Source organism: Microtus pennsylvanicus, chromosome 15 (genome assembly GCF_037038515.1).
Source record: "Microtus pennsylvanicus isolate mMicPen1 chromosome 15, mMicPen1.hap1, whole genome shotgun sequence".
Classification (NCBI taxonomy): Eukaryota; Metazoa; Chordata; class Mammalia; order Rodentia; family Cricetidae; genus Microtus; species Microtus pennsylvanicus.
This window is the reverse complement of record NC_134593.1, coordinates 3312501-3326896: the sequence shown is the minus strand read 5'-3', so window position 1 is coordinate 3326896 and position 14396 is coordinate 3312501. Positions and strand designations below refer to the sequence as shown.

Here is a 14396-nt window from a genome sequence, read left to right as displayed (position 1 = left end):
AACCCCAGCCCTGTTACTGAGCTATACCACCATTCCAATTACTTTGTTACTGAGCTATACCACCACTCCAATTACTTTGTTACTGAGCTACACCACCACTCCAATTACTTTGTTACTAAAGTATATCACCTTTCCAATTACTTTGTTGCTGAGCTATACCACCACTCCAATTACTTTATTACTGAACTATATATAGCACCACTCCAATTACTTTGTTACTGAGCTATACCACCACTCCAATTACTTTGCTCTAATCACTAATTTCTCCCTTCAAATTGATCTGATCTGAGTCTATTTTTCATATGTGGGTTTAATTCTGAGAACTACATCTCTAAATCCTTCGATTTCATTTCTACGTATTTCTTATTCATAACATCTTAATTTTTGGTGAACACTTGTTTCTATAGATTTTTTTAAACAGTCATTTTGGAATCATTCTACTATTTCCATTCGATTTTAAGTGAATTTACCTCCTGTTGGCTGTACCTATTTATTTTCTGAGGGTCTTACTTCTTTCTTCAATCTCAGACTTTCTCCTTCTCCCAGGAGTTTTCAGGCAGGTCACTACAGTTACAGAGCAGATGACCTCCAAGCCCAGTGCTCTTGTTGTAATGATCTGCCTCTTTAAGAGACAAGCCACACCCACTCCCTCCCTGCTTGCATCCTTAGTCTCTCTCTCTCTTCTCCATCTTCCTCTGGAAGAAGCAGCTGCTGCCTCTCCCCACTTCTCCCCTTCCCCCTCCCTCCCCTTCTCTCTCTCTCTCCCCTCTTTTGCCCTTATCTCATCCCCTCCATAACCCACCTAATAAATGTCCAACTTCACTCTGCATGGTGTGCCTATCTGTCTCTCGCCCACCCGCCAGGGACCTTCAGACCTGCCACGTGGTCTCACGCCCAGGGACTGGCTGCTTTCCGACCACTGCCCCCCGCCTGCCGGGGATCCCACAGCAATTCTGAATAATCATTATACTTGTACTAGGTAATAGTAGGGAATTTACAGCTCCCGATGCTGAGCCAGTTGGCAGTGGGGCTACTTCTGTCTTCACTTCAGACCACAGTTTATTGAAGCAACAGTGGGGCACAGATGAATTCAGCCTGCTCTCAGGCAACTACAGCCCAGGTCCTTGTTTCACCAAGGATATCTGGCTCCAGAACCCCCACCAAGTTATTTCCACCAGTTCCTGAGCTGCATACTTCATCCCTTGGAGATGTTTATCTTTTTTTAAATTTTAGATGGCTTGTTTGTTTTGTAAGGGTCCACAGCATAGGACCCTCTGAGCAAACTCACTAAACTGCCTAGGCTGGCCCAGAACTTATGGTCCTCCTACCTCAGACTCTTGTGCTGTTATAACATGTACATGCCACCAAGTCTACCTCTTGTTAAGTATTTCTGTTTCTTTTTAAAATTTACTAGTGGAGAATCGGAGCTGAGTAGACACAATAAGATAAGCAATACCATAATAATAGTAGTTATTCAACATTTGTTCAGATTTGTTCAACATTTACTATATTTTATGTCTATTTTCTTAATAGCTAACAATTTCATGAGGTAGATGCTCTTACAGACTCTATTTTACAAGGGAAAACAGATGCACAAAGCAGGTAAATACCCTTACCATGATAATCAGTTATTAGGAGAGGAATCACACCACATGTCTTAATTCCAGAAACCACAGCCTTATCCACTGCCTTCCACCCTGACTAGAAAGCTCTTTAGACCTTCATTTCCTTTGCTTCCATCCCAATTGTGAGCATTTCACATAGAGATTGGATTTTAATCAGTGGAGGAAAATAGAGCCATGTTCCAGGATGGAGTGGAGCTCGTCAGCTCATCTGTAGTATTATTCAGTCTGGTCCTATATTTAAAATCAGAAGTCTTTAATGCCAGACTTTGCCTAGAGCCCTTTACATGTTTCTTGAGCTCAAGCACCTCCATGCCTGTCCCGATTCTCAGGGCTAGTCAGTCTGTCTCTGTCTCTCTTTCTCACTCCATCCTCCCACAGCCCAACATTCATTGCATCCAAGTACATAAAGCCCAGTCAAGGATCTTATACAAACTGTGTTGAGAAGAATTTGCTTTCTATTCCTTCATAGCCTAATGACTTAAAGGATTAAACTGTAAATATAAGAGAAAAAGCTGACTCCACAAGAGCAGGACTGAGCCAGCGACCTGGGCCGGAGGAGGTCTGGGATGGTGAAGTCTACGGCAGCAGGAGCGGATCCAGACCAGGGACATTCACCGAAGCAGGACTGGGCCAGCGACCTGGGCCAGAGCAGACCTGAGACAGCAAACTCCACAGGAGCAGGTACAGGGGATCAACTGCTGAGCGAGTGGGCCAGAGCCAGAGACCACTGCGGGTCCAGGCATCGGTCTGGGACCTCTGAGGGAGTAGGCAGGAACCAGAAACTTCTGCGGATCTGGCCGTGAGATCAAAAACACTGATGACAACTTATGCTGAAGAGGTTGTGGGGAAAAGGGAACACTTCTGCATTGCTGGTGAGAATGCAAGCTGGTACAGCCCCTTTGGATATCAGTGTGACCTTCCTCAAAACTCAGTAATACCACTTTTGGGTATATATCCAAAGGATGCTCAATCATGCCACAAGGACATGTGCTCAACTATGTTCATAGCAGCTTTGTCTGTCATAGCCAGAACGTGGAAACAACCTAAATGCCCCTCGACCAAAGAATGGATAAGGAAAATGTGGTACATTTACACAATGGAGTACTACACAGCAGAAAAAAAAATCTTGAAATTTGCAGGAAAATGGATGGAGCTAGAAAACATCATTTTGAGTCAGGTAACCCAGATACAGAAAGACAATTATCACATATATTCACTCATAAGTGGTTTTTAAACATAAAGCAAAGAAAACCAGCTACAAATCACAATCCCTAGACAACAATAGGACTCGAAGAGAGACATACATGGATCTAATCTACATGGGAAGTAGAAAAAGACAAGATCTCCTGAGTAAACTGGGAGCATGAGGACCTTGGGAGAGGGTTGAAGTGGGGAGGGGAGAGGCAGGGAGAGGAGCAGAGAAAAATGTAGAGCTCAATAAAAATCCATTTAAAAAAGAAAAGTAAGAGAGAAAAAGCTTATCATGGCTAGAACTGGCAAACATGATTTTAGGCTACATTATAAAAGTATGGGCTTTGATAGGGCTTAGAAGGGGAAGGGTACCTACCAGTGACTCCTACTCTGTGCAACAAGACTTTGTTGAATAGTTATTACAACCAGACTTTGTTCAATATGCCAGAAACTTTTTTGGCCTGAATAAATTTTCCTCATTTAATTTTCTTAGCAGACCACTATGGGAAGCACATGCTCATTTTTTTAATCTTCCAGAAATTTTTCCAAAGAGGGGGAGGATGTGTTTTATAAGACATCACTAAAACTTTCCTCTGATCACCCAATGATACTTACGGACTTTTTTTTAGGTTTATAGTGCAATTTTAAACACAGGATGTACAGTGACGTAGGGACTGAGAAAAAGAAAACTAGTGGTATATGAGTGAAACACTTAGGAAGAGTACTTGGAAAAAGCTCAGTATTTGCTGTTAAAAAAATTGCTATCTGTTTCCTTTTAAGTAATACTAAAGATATGACCCTTTAATAATCTTTTTTCAAGTGTGCATGTGTGTGAGCTGGTGCACATGTTTGCATAGACATGGAGGCCAGAAGACAATCTTAGGTGTCCACCTCCTTTGACACAAGGTCCTCGCTAGCTATAGCTTGCCAGTCAGCCTAAGGACTCTGCTTCACCTTCCCAGTGCTGGGGTAGAGGTACACCACCACCACCACCACATTTGGCATTTTTCATGTGTTCTGGGGACCAAATTCAGATCCTCCTGCTTTACCCGCTGATCCACCTTTCCCCACACCCTTTGAACAAACTTTAATTGTGAAGGCCAGAAGAAATCATGACAATTGGCTCAATTTTTCCTAACACCAAGTTCATAGTTGCAAACTTGTTTTGCTCTGGTGATTAAGTAGACTTGTATCTAAAGTAGATATGGCAGAACTGAAACTGGAGGCAGAGAAACCTGCTAGAAAGCTAAGCAAAAACTAGGCCAAGATCAAGTGTAAACTTCAGAGAAAGGCAGGCTCACACTACTATGATGCAGGAACCCTGGGAGAAAGTCCAGATTTAGGACGAGAGATGGATGTGCTTGCATAAATGTGGCTTTAAAGGTCTGCAAATCATTTGGGGATACTCAACAGTTAAAACTAGCTTCTGAAAACTGGGTGTGGAGGCAGCCCATAAACCCCAGCACTGGTGAAATGGAGCCAGGAAGACAAGATCAAGGTCATCCTTGGTTCCAAATCATGCTCAAGGCCAGCCTGGACTGCATGAAATTGTGAGACTTGAGAATACACAGACAGAAATACCACATATGAAGACGCCCAATCTGAAGCCTAGACACTTTAATACCATCTACGCAATCCCCAAGAGCGGACCTGTCTGCAAAATAATTTTCCTAAAAAGGCAGATACCTTATTTCACACTGGTTAATTCTCATGATCTTACTAATGCTCAGGTTTCATTTTCCCAATTCTATTTAGTTTCCAGGAGGAGAGTGGCAGCTGGATCTTACCTTCTTCTCTCTATATCCAGTTTTTAGCATCACGCCTAAAATAGCAAGTACTTGAAAGACAGACCGAAAGAACAGACTTGGCACGTGTTCAACACTACTTGGAAGGTGTTGTGTCTTCTCTGAGGTGAACTCTGAAGCAATAACTTGGATAAGACTTCCAAAGAAGAGAAAAGAAAAAAAAGTAGTCCTTGTATAAATGTCTGCTACTCAATTATTGCTCCTACATGAAAGGATGTTACAATCTGGTTCTTTCTCTGAAATCTTAGTAACTGTCTTGCCCTGAAAAGCAATCAGCCTAGAAAACAATGAAGAGTAAGACAGGAAGACAGCCTTGTCAGATGGTCTCCCACTCTCAACAATACTGACAATTTTGGCCTAACCATCTCTATCACAGGGTGATGTCTCTGTACTGCCAAGATGCCTAGAGTATTATTTAAAACATAGGTGGGAGCATCATGAGATGGGGGTCAGAGCAGGAAACCTCTGCTATAGGTTTCGGATGTTTACAAAGGTTCTCGGTAGATAGCCCTGGTTCACCTGAGGCCTACAGAGAGATCTGCCTGCTTCTGCCACCAAACTGTTGGGATTAAAGGCGTGAGCACCATGCTAACTTTTTGTTTGTTTTAAGTTACATTTATCTGTTTGTTGTGTGTACACACGAGAGTGCACACCAACCGCACAAGCCTGTGTCTGGATTAACAAGGATGATTAGGTGTGGCAGCAGCACTTCACCCTCTGAGCCATCTCACCAGCTCTTTAAACCGTACCCCTCCTCCGCTCCACCAAAATTACCACCAGGTTCTGAGAGATGTTTTTTAAGATAAAATTCCCCTAGTTAAAAACCACTTCCTAGGCTGGAAGGATGATTCAGTGGTTAAGATCACCAACCGCCCTTCCAGAGGACCCGGGGTCAATTCCCAGCACCCACATGGCTGTTCACAACTGTCTGTAACTCTATTTCCAGAGAATCTGATAGCCTCATACAGACATGCAGGCAAAAACACCAATGCACGTAAAATAAAAATAAATTAAAAATAAAAAAAAAAAAAACAAATGTTCTTGCTCTTGCAGAGGAGTCGAGCTTGGTCCCCAGCACTTACATCAGGCGGCTCACAACCATCTTTACCTCCAGCTCCACGGCATCCAAAGCCCTCTTTTGGCATACAAATAACACATATTCACACAAACACACATATATACACATTAAGAATAAAAATAGGAATTATATCCCTAGTGGTAACTGAACTCATAGATTTCTAAGTTCTTTTGTTTTAAGATATTTATTTATTTATTTATTTATTATGTATACAACATTCCTTCCATGTATGTTTGTATGCCAGAAGAGGGTACCAGATCTCATTATAGATGGTTGTGAGCCACCATGTGGTTGCTGGGAATTGAACTCAGGACCTCTAGAAGAGCAATCAGTGCTCTTAACCTCTGAGCCATCTCTCCAGCCCCCGATTTCTAAATTCTTATCCCCAATATCTATAAATACATTTCATTAATTTACTTGTTCCCCACTGACTCTATACATTAAATTGTGCTAATAATCTATAAGCCATTTTCCCTAACAGTTAAACAAAATTGGTAAAAATCTCTTAATTGTCAGGCAAATCATAGAGTAATTCACTCTAAATGTGTTATCATACAGCGATCCTGAAAGGTAAACTAATACAGAAAATAAGAAGTCAATTGCAATGGTCTCCGCATAAAATTAAAGAGTTTTGTTCCCATAGTCAAAATACCTAATCCTTTAACTTCGCCTCTGCAGATGGCTCTGGGGTAGCATTAAGTAAATTGAGTTTACTCATCTAAATTACTTACAAGTTTTAAATAGACACAAAGGATAGATATGTGCCAGTTTCCTTTTTGGTTAAAGTGATATGTAATAGAAATGATTTTATTGGGTTAAAATGTGCAGAATGCAGAAACAGTAGCTGGCATATACATATTAAATGTCAAGCATTACCACGGATCATTTTTAAAGATACACAAACAAACAGAGACATGTCTTCGATGTTTGTAAACACACTAGAATCAAAGAATAAACCTGTATCCTGATACCCAGGGTTCATATTTCTCTTCCTTAAATGTTATTTGAACTTCAATACCTTTCATTTGTCAATATGAATAATCTCTGCCTTTCTTTCTTAGAGCTTCCTTGTACCATTACTACAGATGGTAAGCATTGTTAAACTTGATCATCATTATATATAAAGTATTGCTTTTATTAAATGAAAATCTAAGGAGACAATATCTATTTACATAGTGGGGGCGGGGCCACGTGTGAAGGTCAGAGGACAACAGAAGAAAAGGTTCACTCAGTCCACCACGTGGGTCCTGGAGTCTGAACTCAGGTCAGCGGACTTGGCAGCCAATGCCTCTATCTGCTGAGCCATCCCACTGGCACACATAATCTAAAAGTTAAAATAAAACATCCTCAGGGTTTTTTTTTTTAACGTTCGTGGTATTAGACATGCACAATAACCCTCTAAGAAGAGTAGGCATACTTTAAAGCCGGTGGGAAGAATTTGGCTATCACCCATTTCATCAAGAACAAGATACGGGATCCCCACTTAACTTTTTCTTTTCAGCTGAGACAAATTATTCTTTTGAACATGGAGAAGATTATGTTGAAGGTAATGGAATTTGTCTCGGCTAATCAAGAGCAGTCCCACAGTTTTAAATCAGTTTGAAGTGTCTATTTTTAGATAGAAAAATCACAGCCCTCCACTGAACACTTCAAAGACATCAAAAGATTGCACACGCTGGACTTTATACTTATTAGGAAGAAATATTATTTAACAAAACGGCTTTATATAAGTGAAAGCTGCAACATCAATTACATGTGTTTAAGGTGTCGGGAGAGCACTGCGCTGCTGCCAAATATGAAAAAAAAAAAAATCCTAACCATTTAGCCAACTGCTACCCCAGCCAAAACCTCTTAAGTGGATTCCGGTCCCGGGTTGGGGTCTCCAAACATGATTTCAGAGAAATCACAAAAAAAAAAAATCAAAACGCTCTTGCGTACCGCCTTCCGAAAAATCCCAAGAATTTTATCTTTCTCCAGGGTTCAGGAGGCACTGGGTTCCTTCCCGCTATACCCAGGAAGGGATGCAGCTCCAGACGGGTCCTTTGGGGTCGCGCTAGCGCAGCCCGCGAGGATTCACTCGCACGTGGCGCCAGTGGAAGGCTCGGCCCCCGAGCCAGCAGCTCTGATTGGCCCATGGCTGCCAGGGTCGGGAATGCACCTGAACGTGGTCCAAACCAAGAGGGCAATGACCAGCCACGCGGGCAACTCCCGGGCTGCAGGTCCTGCGTGTTGGCCCCACGAACACAAACATCCAGCCGCGCCAGCCCACGTGGGCTTGGCTCACCACAAGTGCTGTCTCCCTCCTCCCCACATCGGGCCGTTCTCACCTCAGCGCTGGCGGCGCTTCCACCTTCAGCTTTTTGGGCTTCGGCTCCTCGGCAGCTGCCATGACCGCACTCTCACCCGTTTGGCTCTACCGCGCGTCCCGCCCTTCAGCCCGGTGGCTCCGCCCCTTGACTCGTCACCGCCCCTCCCCGGGCCCCGCCCCCTCTTAACCCCGCCCAATCCGCGACTCTAGTCCAAAACCATTGGCTCTACGCACATCTGATGTCCCGTCCCTCGTCCCTCGATTACTACGGAAAGGGACCCCGAACGGAGTTAGGCTGCGGGTGAGTGCCTGCGCTCAGGGAGTGCCACCTCCCTGCTCTTCCAGACCCTGAGTGATGTAGACGATTCAGATCCAAACCTCTGGAGACACCGTTCCTCTCACTGAGCGCCTTTCCGCCCCTTCTAGCTTCCTAGTCCTGCTGTCTTCCTTGGCGACTCTGAGACTGCTAGTCAGGCAGTCAGTTGGGCACTCCAAGCGCGGGGTCCTCGCCGCTTTCTCTGCTGCTTCAGCTTCGGTCCAGAGAGGACCCGGCACCGAATCACCGACTCGCCCCGGTGTCAGGGTGAGTGAGCGCGGGGAGTCTACGGGCTGGAGACCGCTCAAAAGCCGGGGAGCGGACTGCATAGCTCGGGCTCGAGACACTAGCCTGGGCTCCAGGAGCGTCCTTGCTGCTGTGGACCAGGGCCGGGCCTCCCCCTGCGCCCGGCCTTCCGGGCTTTCTAGCCAGCTGGGCCGGAAAGGAGGGTGCACCTGCCACGCAGGGTTCTCGAACTCTGGTCCCCGGCGCGGGAAAAAGGGTCTTGTCATCTACAGTGAGGTGGAGTGCCGACGACTTGAATTTGCCAACCACCAGGTTTGGCCTTGGAGGGCAAAGCCCCTGATGAACCTAAGAGAACGTCCTGTTTAGAGGGTGACGTCTGGGTGAGCGCTCCGGGGATGGGGAAGCAGCTTCCCACAAGATAGGTGACAGGGCTGTAAACTGAGAAAGTGGCCTGGGGTGCGGGAACGTAAGGGTGGTGGGCTGATTGACTGTCATGGGTTTGTTTGATCCTGAGTCTTTGACTTCCTGGTCGAAAAGTTGGGTCACTGTAAAATACGGCGTCCTCACAGGAAAAGAAGTGGATTTTTTTTCTTTTGTTTGTTTGTTTTGTGGCATTTGGGGTTTTGACTTGAAAGCACATTACACAGGTGAAAAGGGGATTTTCTGCAGCCAAATATATACAAATCTCCTTCCTTTCTATTGAAAGAAGAAAATGTCTCTTTTTCTTAGAGAGGACAAGTTCTTTCACCTACCTACCCAGTGACATAATCTTCTGCTTCATTTACCTGTTTTTTTTTTGTTCTATGTGTGTTGTATGCCACAGTACACATGTAGAAGTCAGAAGATAACTTGTGGGCCTCACTTCTCTCCTTCATGAGGTTTCGTAGGAATCAAACTCAGGTCCTTGAGCTTGGCAGCAGACGCATTCCTGCTGAGCTATCTCAATCTCTTTATCTTTGTTTTTACCTACTTGCTACTTCTTCTATCTAAGCACTGCATTGCAATTTCGCCTTTTCAACATCCTACAGAGCCACCGTTAAAATCACCGTAGCAAAGATGGCCGATGTCCTCTTGACCTTAAATCATATATTCTTGGCATGGATAAAAAAAACTACTTCTGGGAGCAGGAGATGGCTCACCAGTTAAGAGCATTGCTTGTACTTTCAGAGGACCTAAGTTCAATTTCTAGCACTCACATAGTGGGTAACAGCTGTCTTTAACTCTAGATTTATGTGACTGGGGGTGGGGGGTGGATGCTGAAGAGCTGGCTCAGTAAAGAGCACCTGCTGTTCTTGCAGAAAACCCAAGTTCAGTTCCCATCATCCACAGTGGCTGGCTCACCACCTATAACTCCAGAGGGTGTGGCCTCTGCAGACACCTGCACTCATATGGCATATACTCACAGAAATGCATACATATAAAAACAAGATCGAATTTTTAAAGAAATAGGTTGTGAGCTGCCTGGGATGGGTGGGTGTTGAGAACCAAGTCTGGTCCCCTGCAAGCTTTCAGTCCCATGCCCCTATATCTCCAACTTCAGGAGATCCACTGCCCTCTTCTGGCCTTCCTGGGCACTGTGCTTACATGCACAAACCAACTCATATATAATACACATTTAAATTAATGAAAAAAAAACTTCTAAAAACAATTTGTAGGGACAAGGGATAAGATATTGGCGTTTTAAAAGATCCTCGGTAAGGAAAAGAAAATTTAAAACATTTTTGGATATTTCTTTATATTACTTTTAATTGTGTATGCATTTACATGTGGGAAGGTGTAGTTTTCTAAGAAAAATCAATAAAATAAGTAACAAAATAGCAACTAAATGCATAAGTGATAAAGAAATGAGCTAATTTTCTGCTCCATATGGTATTGCTTGGTCATTATATGCTTTAGGCAATTGATCATAATGTGAATAGGTAAACTAAGATCTCCTTTCAGATTTTCTTTTCTTTCAATTTTTTTGTTTTTCAAGACGGAATTTCTCGGTGTAGCTTTGTGATGGAGGAAGGTCATTGGCTAATAAAGGAACTGCCTTGGCCCATTTTATTGGTTAGAACATAGGTAGGTGGAGTAAACAGAACAGAACGCTGGGAGAAAGAGCAAGTGAGCTCAGACTCCACAGCTCTCCTCTCCGGAGCAGACGCCTCAGAGAGACGCCATGCCCCAGCTCCGACCCAGGATGGACTTAGGCTAGAATCTTCCCGGTAAGACCGGTGCTCACAGATTATTAGAGATGGGTTGATCGGGATATCAGAATTAGCCTGTAAGGGCTAGAGCTAAAGGGCCAAGCAGTGATTAAATGAATACAGTTTGTGTGTTGTTATTTTGGGCATAAGCTAGCCAGGCGGCTGGGGGTGCTGGGGACGCAGCCCCGCCGTTCATATTACTACAGCTTTGGAGCCTGTCCTGGAACTCAATCCATAGACCTCACAGAGATCCGCCAGCCCCTGCCTCCCAAGTGCTGGGATTAAAGGCATGCGCTACCACAGCCTGGCTAAAATGGATTTTGAGCCAAGTGCTGTTGAGTGCTGGAAATGTTATTCTCTCATCTCGGCACAAAGGATTAACAACAATAAATCCGGTGGTTGGTTTGACAGCCCTGTATTCTGAAACCTGAACTGCTGCCAATAAACACAACTTCGGTGGAAACTTTCCTGGAAAGAATTTTTCACCAGCTTAAGAAAATAAGTGGAGATCTAGCTCTAAAATAAAGAAACTAGTCAAAAACAAGCAGCCCTCTTAGGGAGTGTTGTGATACTTCAGTGTGCTGTGTTCCATAAGGCTAGTGGTTTGAAATAACCTGGGTCACTTCTTTTATTTATAATGTAATCTATTAAACTCTCAGCACAAAAACTAGAACATGTTTGGTTTCTATTTGGAAGTGTCAACTCTTCCTCTTAAATCAAGTCAGAATAGCACTACTATCTATTATTACAACCAGAAGAGGGTGGTTAAATTAATTCAAATTAGCTTTAAAAGGTAGCAAATTTTTTGATTTACAAATTCCAAGTTTGCAATTTCCAAGCTATCCTGGACTACATAGTGAGACTATCTCAAAAAATAGTTAATATTTCAGTACCTTAGTTGTCTTTGCTACATTTTTGTTGCATTTCTTTTTTGAGACAGGATCTCATATATCCTGAAGTGACTTCAATCGCCTGTGTTTATAGTCCCCGCTGGCCTTGAACCCCTAATCTTCCTGCTCCACTTCTCAAGTGCTGGGACTTCATGTTAGCTACATATCTAGTGCACAGCAGTACGTGTATTCAATGATTGCCATATTGGACAACACAAACAAAGGCTATTTCCTTAGCTGCTGAAAACCTAATCGGCACTGTGTTCAAATGTGTGCCTGCTGATTAGTGTATAAGAAGCAAGAACAGGAGCTCGGAATTCAGCTGTTCAGATCCAGCTGTCACTGTGTTAACTGACATAATTGTCATCGTATACAATGAAGATAAAGCAGTTAGACAGTTTTCAGTTGTCCCCGTGTTGCACATTTGACAAATATTTTTCTATTGTTGTTTTGTTTTTTTACGTTTTTAAGAGAAGGTGTTATATGTCCCATACAAACCTCAAACTTGCTATGTAACACACATGAAAAATACCATGGTCAAAAGCAACTTGTGAAAGAAGGGATTTATTTGGCTTTCACATCCTGATCATAGTTGTTCATTGAGGGAAGTCAGGGCAGAACTATGGAGGAAAACTGCTTAGTGGCTTGCTCAGCTTCTTATTGAACCACCTGCGATGGGTTAGCACTACCCGCAGTGGGCTGTGTCCTCTTAAATGGCCAACAGATATGCCCACAGAAGAACAGTCTGATGGAGCAGTTCCTCAACTGAGATTTCCTCTTTCAGATTTATGTAGCTGTGTCAAGTTGGCAGAACTAACCAGCACTTTAGATTACATTGATTAACTGTCCTGTGTTCAACCAAACTTGCTTTCTTGAAATTAACTATGAATTTAAAATTTGTTGCTGAATTTAGCTTTCTAATATTAAGACTTTTCTGTCTGTGTTCATGGGAAATACTGATCCGCAATTGCTTTACATTTTCTTACATTACATTACGACACTTACATTGCTTTGTCTGTTTTTATGTCAGCACAGTATGACAAGGATTTTTCCATACAATGTATTTCGATCATATTCTTTGTCCACATACAGAAGTCCTCCCCATATATCCTACCCACCTAACTTCATGTTCTCTCTCTCCAAAAAAAGGAGGAGGAAGAGGAAAGAAAACAAAAACACAATAAGACAAAAAAAATAACAAAACAGAAAAGTACACACACACAAAATGGAGTCCTTCTTGTGTTGACCAGATATGCCTGTGCGTGGGACCTGCCCTAGAGTGTGGTTGATAAACCCCGTGGTACTCTGTTGGAGAAAATTGATTTTCCCCTTCCTGGCCGGTATCAGTTGCAAGTAGCTTCTTGCTTAGGGGTGGGACTTGGTGTCTACTTCGCTTTCTCCACGCTGTGATTTTTATCTGGTTTGAGTTTGTGGAGGTCTTTGTGTGGTATGTCAGTTTCTGTGAGCTCATATGTGTCTGGAAGATGCTGTGTCCTTGGAGCTGTCCACCACTTCTGGTTCTTCAGATTTTTGTCTCCTCTTCTCCTTAGCTCCCTGAGTCTTGAGGGGTGGGTGTGATAAAGACATCTCATTTAGGGCTGAGCAGTCCAAAGTCTCTCACTCTCTAGACATTGTCCAATGGTGAGTCTCTGAGTTTATTACCATCTACTACAACTGTGCATTTCAATATCCATTAAGTACAAGCCCCTTTTTTCCTTCACAGAAAATGATCCACAGTCTATTTCTCATCAACTGCTCTGGCGACATATTTCTAGAAAAACACTGGAAGAGCGTGGTAAGCCAGTCTGTCTGTGACTATTTCTTTGAAGCTCAGGAGAAAGCTGCGGATGTTGAAAATGTCCCACCTGTCATCTCAACACCTCACCACTACCTCATTAGTATCTACCGGGATAAGCTCTTCTTCGTGTCTGTCATACAGACGGAAGTGCCACCTCTCTTTGTGATTGAGTTTCTGCATCGAGTTGCTGACACTTTTCAGGTTTGTAGCCATCAAACTGTTGTAGCTAAATCACCCAGGAAAATGCAAGGGGAGACGTGCTTATGTTTGTCACCTAAGTTTCTGATGTGTCCAGGGTGGCTTTTCTCTCTAAACCTAGTCTCATAAGCACTTAGAGAGTGTGCAGTCACACACATTGCTGCTCTGTCCGTGGTATTTGTGTGTGCAGCAAACTATACCATGAGGAAATAGAATGTCCTCCACTTAGAATTGTCTGGATCATCACAAAGATTTATTGGTCATAAGCTCTTCTATATTTACATTTCCAGTTTTCTCTTGTTTTGATAAATAAAGCAAATGGCTTAAGCTTTATATGTGCTTAGGAGTGGGTTTATTAGGGCTAATGAAGTTTATAGCTTACATTTCAGTACTTTCTAGCATGGCATATAATAGGAATCAATTCAATATAAATACAGTTAGAAAATATTGAAGAGAAATGTTAGGCTTTCTGATGTAGGTGGGTCTTCTGTCTATGTGTTACTTTCATTTGTCAAATAAAGAGACTGCCTTGGCCTTTGATAGGACAGCAGCTTAGATAGGCGGAGTAGACAGGACAGAATGCTGGAAGAAAGAACGGAGTCAGGCAGACGCCATGCTTCTCCTACCCAAGAAGGACCATGGTTAGAATCTTCCCAGTAAGCCACCACTTCGTGGTGGTACACAGATTATTAGAAATGGGTTAATCAGGATGTGAGTTAGCCAAGAAGAGGCTAGAATTAATGGGCCAGGCA

The 14396-nt window shown here is 43.2% G+C and overlaps 2 protein-coding genes across 4 annotated transcripts in view; one reads left to right on the top strand and one right to left on the bottom strand.

Moving 5' to 3' along the window:
- The window catches only part of Adk (adenosine kinase), a 407022-nt gene extending 398868 nt beyond the window's left edge, over window positions 1-8154 (bottom strand). The window contains exon 1 of the mRNA XM_075949366.1: window positions 8027-8154. Coding sequence (XP_075805481.1) covers window positions 8027-8088 — 62 coding nt within the window. The 5' untranslated portion in view covers window positions 8089-8154. The remainder of the gene's footprint in view (window positions 1-8026) is intronic.
- Window positions 8155-8245: 91 nt separating this feature from the next.
- Ap3m1 (adaptor related protein complex 3 subunit mu 1) overlaps window positions 8246-14396 on the top strand; it is a 17899-nt gene continuing 11748 nt past the window's right edge. For 2 of the 3 annotated variants that reach the window (XM_075949132.1, XM_075949131.1), the window contains exons 1-3: window positions 8246-8308; window positions 8434-8590; window positions 13372-13647. In XM_075949132.1, the coding sequence (XP_075805247.1) occupies window positions 8247-8308; window positions 8434-8590; window positions 13372-13647 (495 nt within the window). In that variant the 5' untranslated portion in view covers window position 8246. Of the gene's footprint in view, window positions 8309-8433; window positions 8950-13371; window positions 13648-14396 lie in introns of those variants that run through there. The other variant, XM_075949133.1, reaches the window with a different exon arrangement.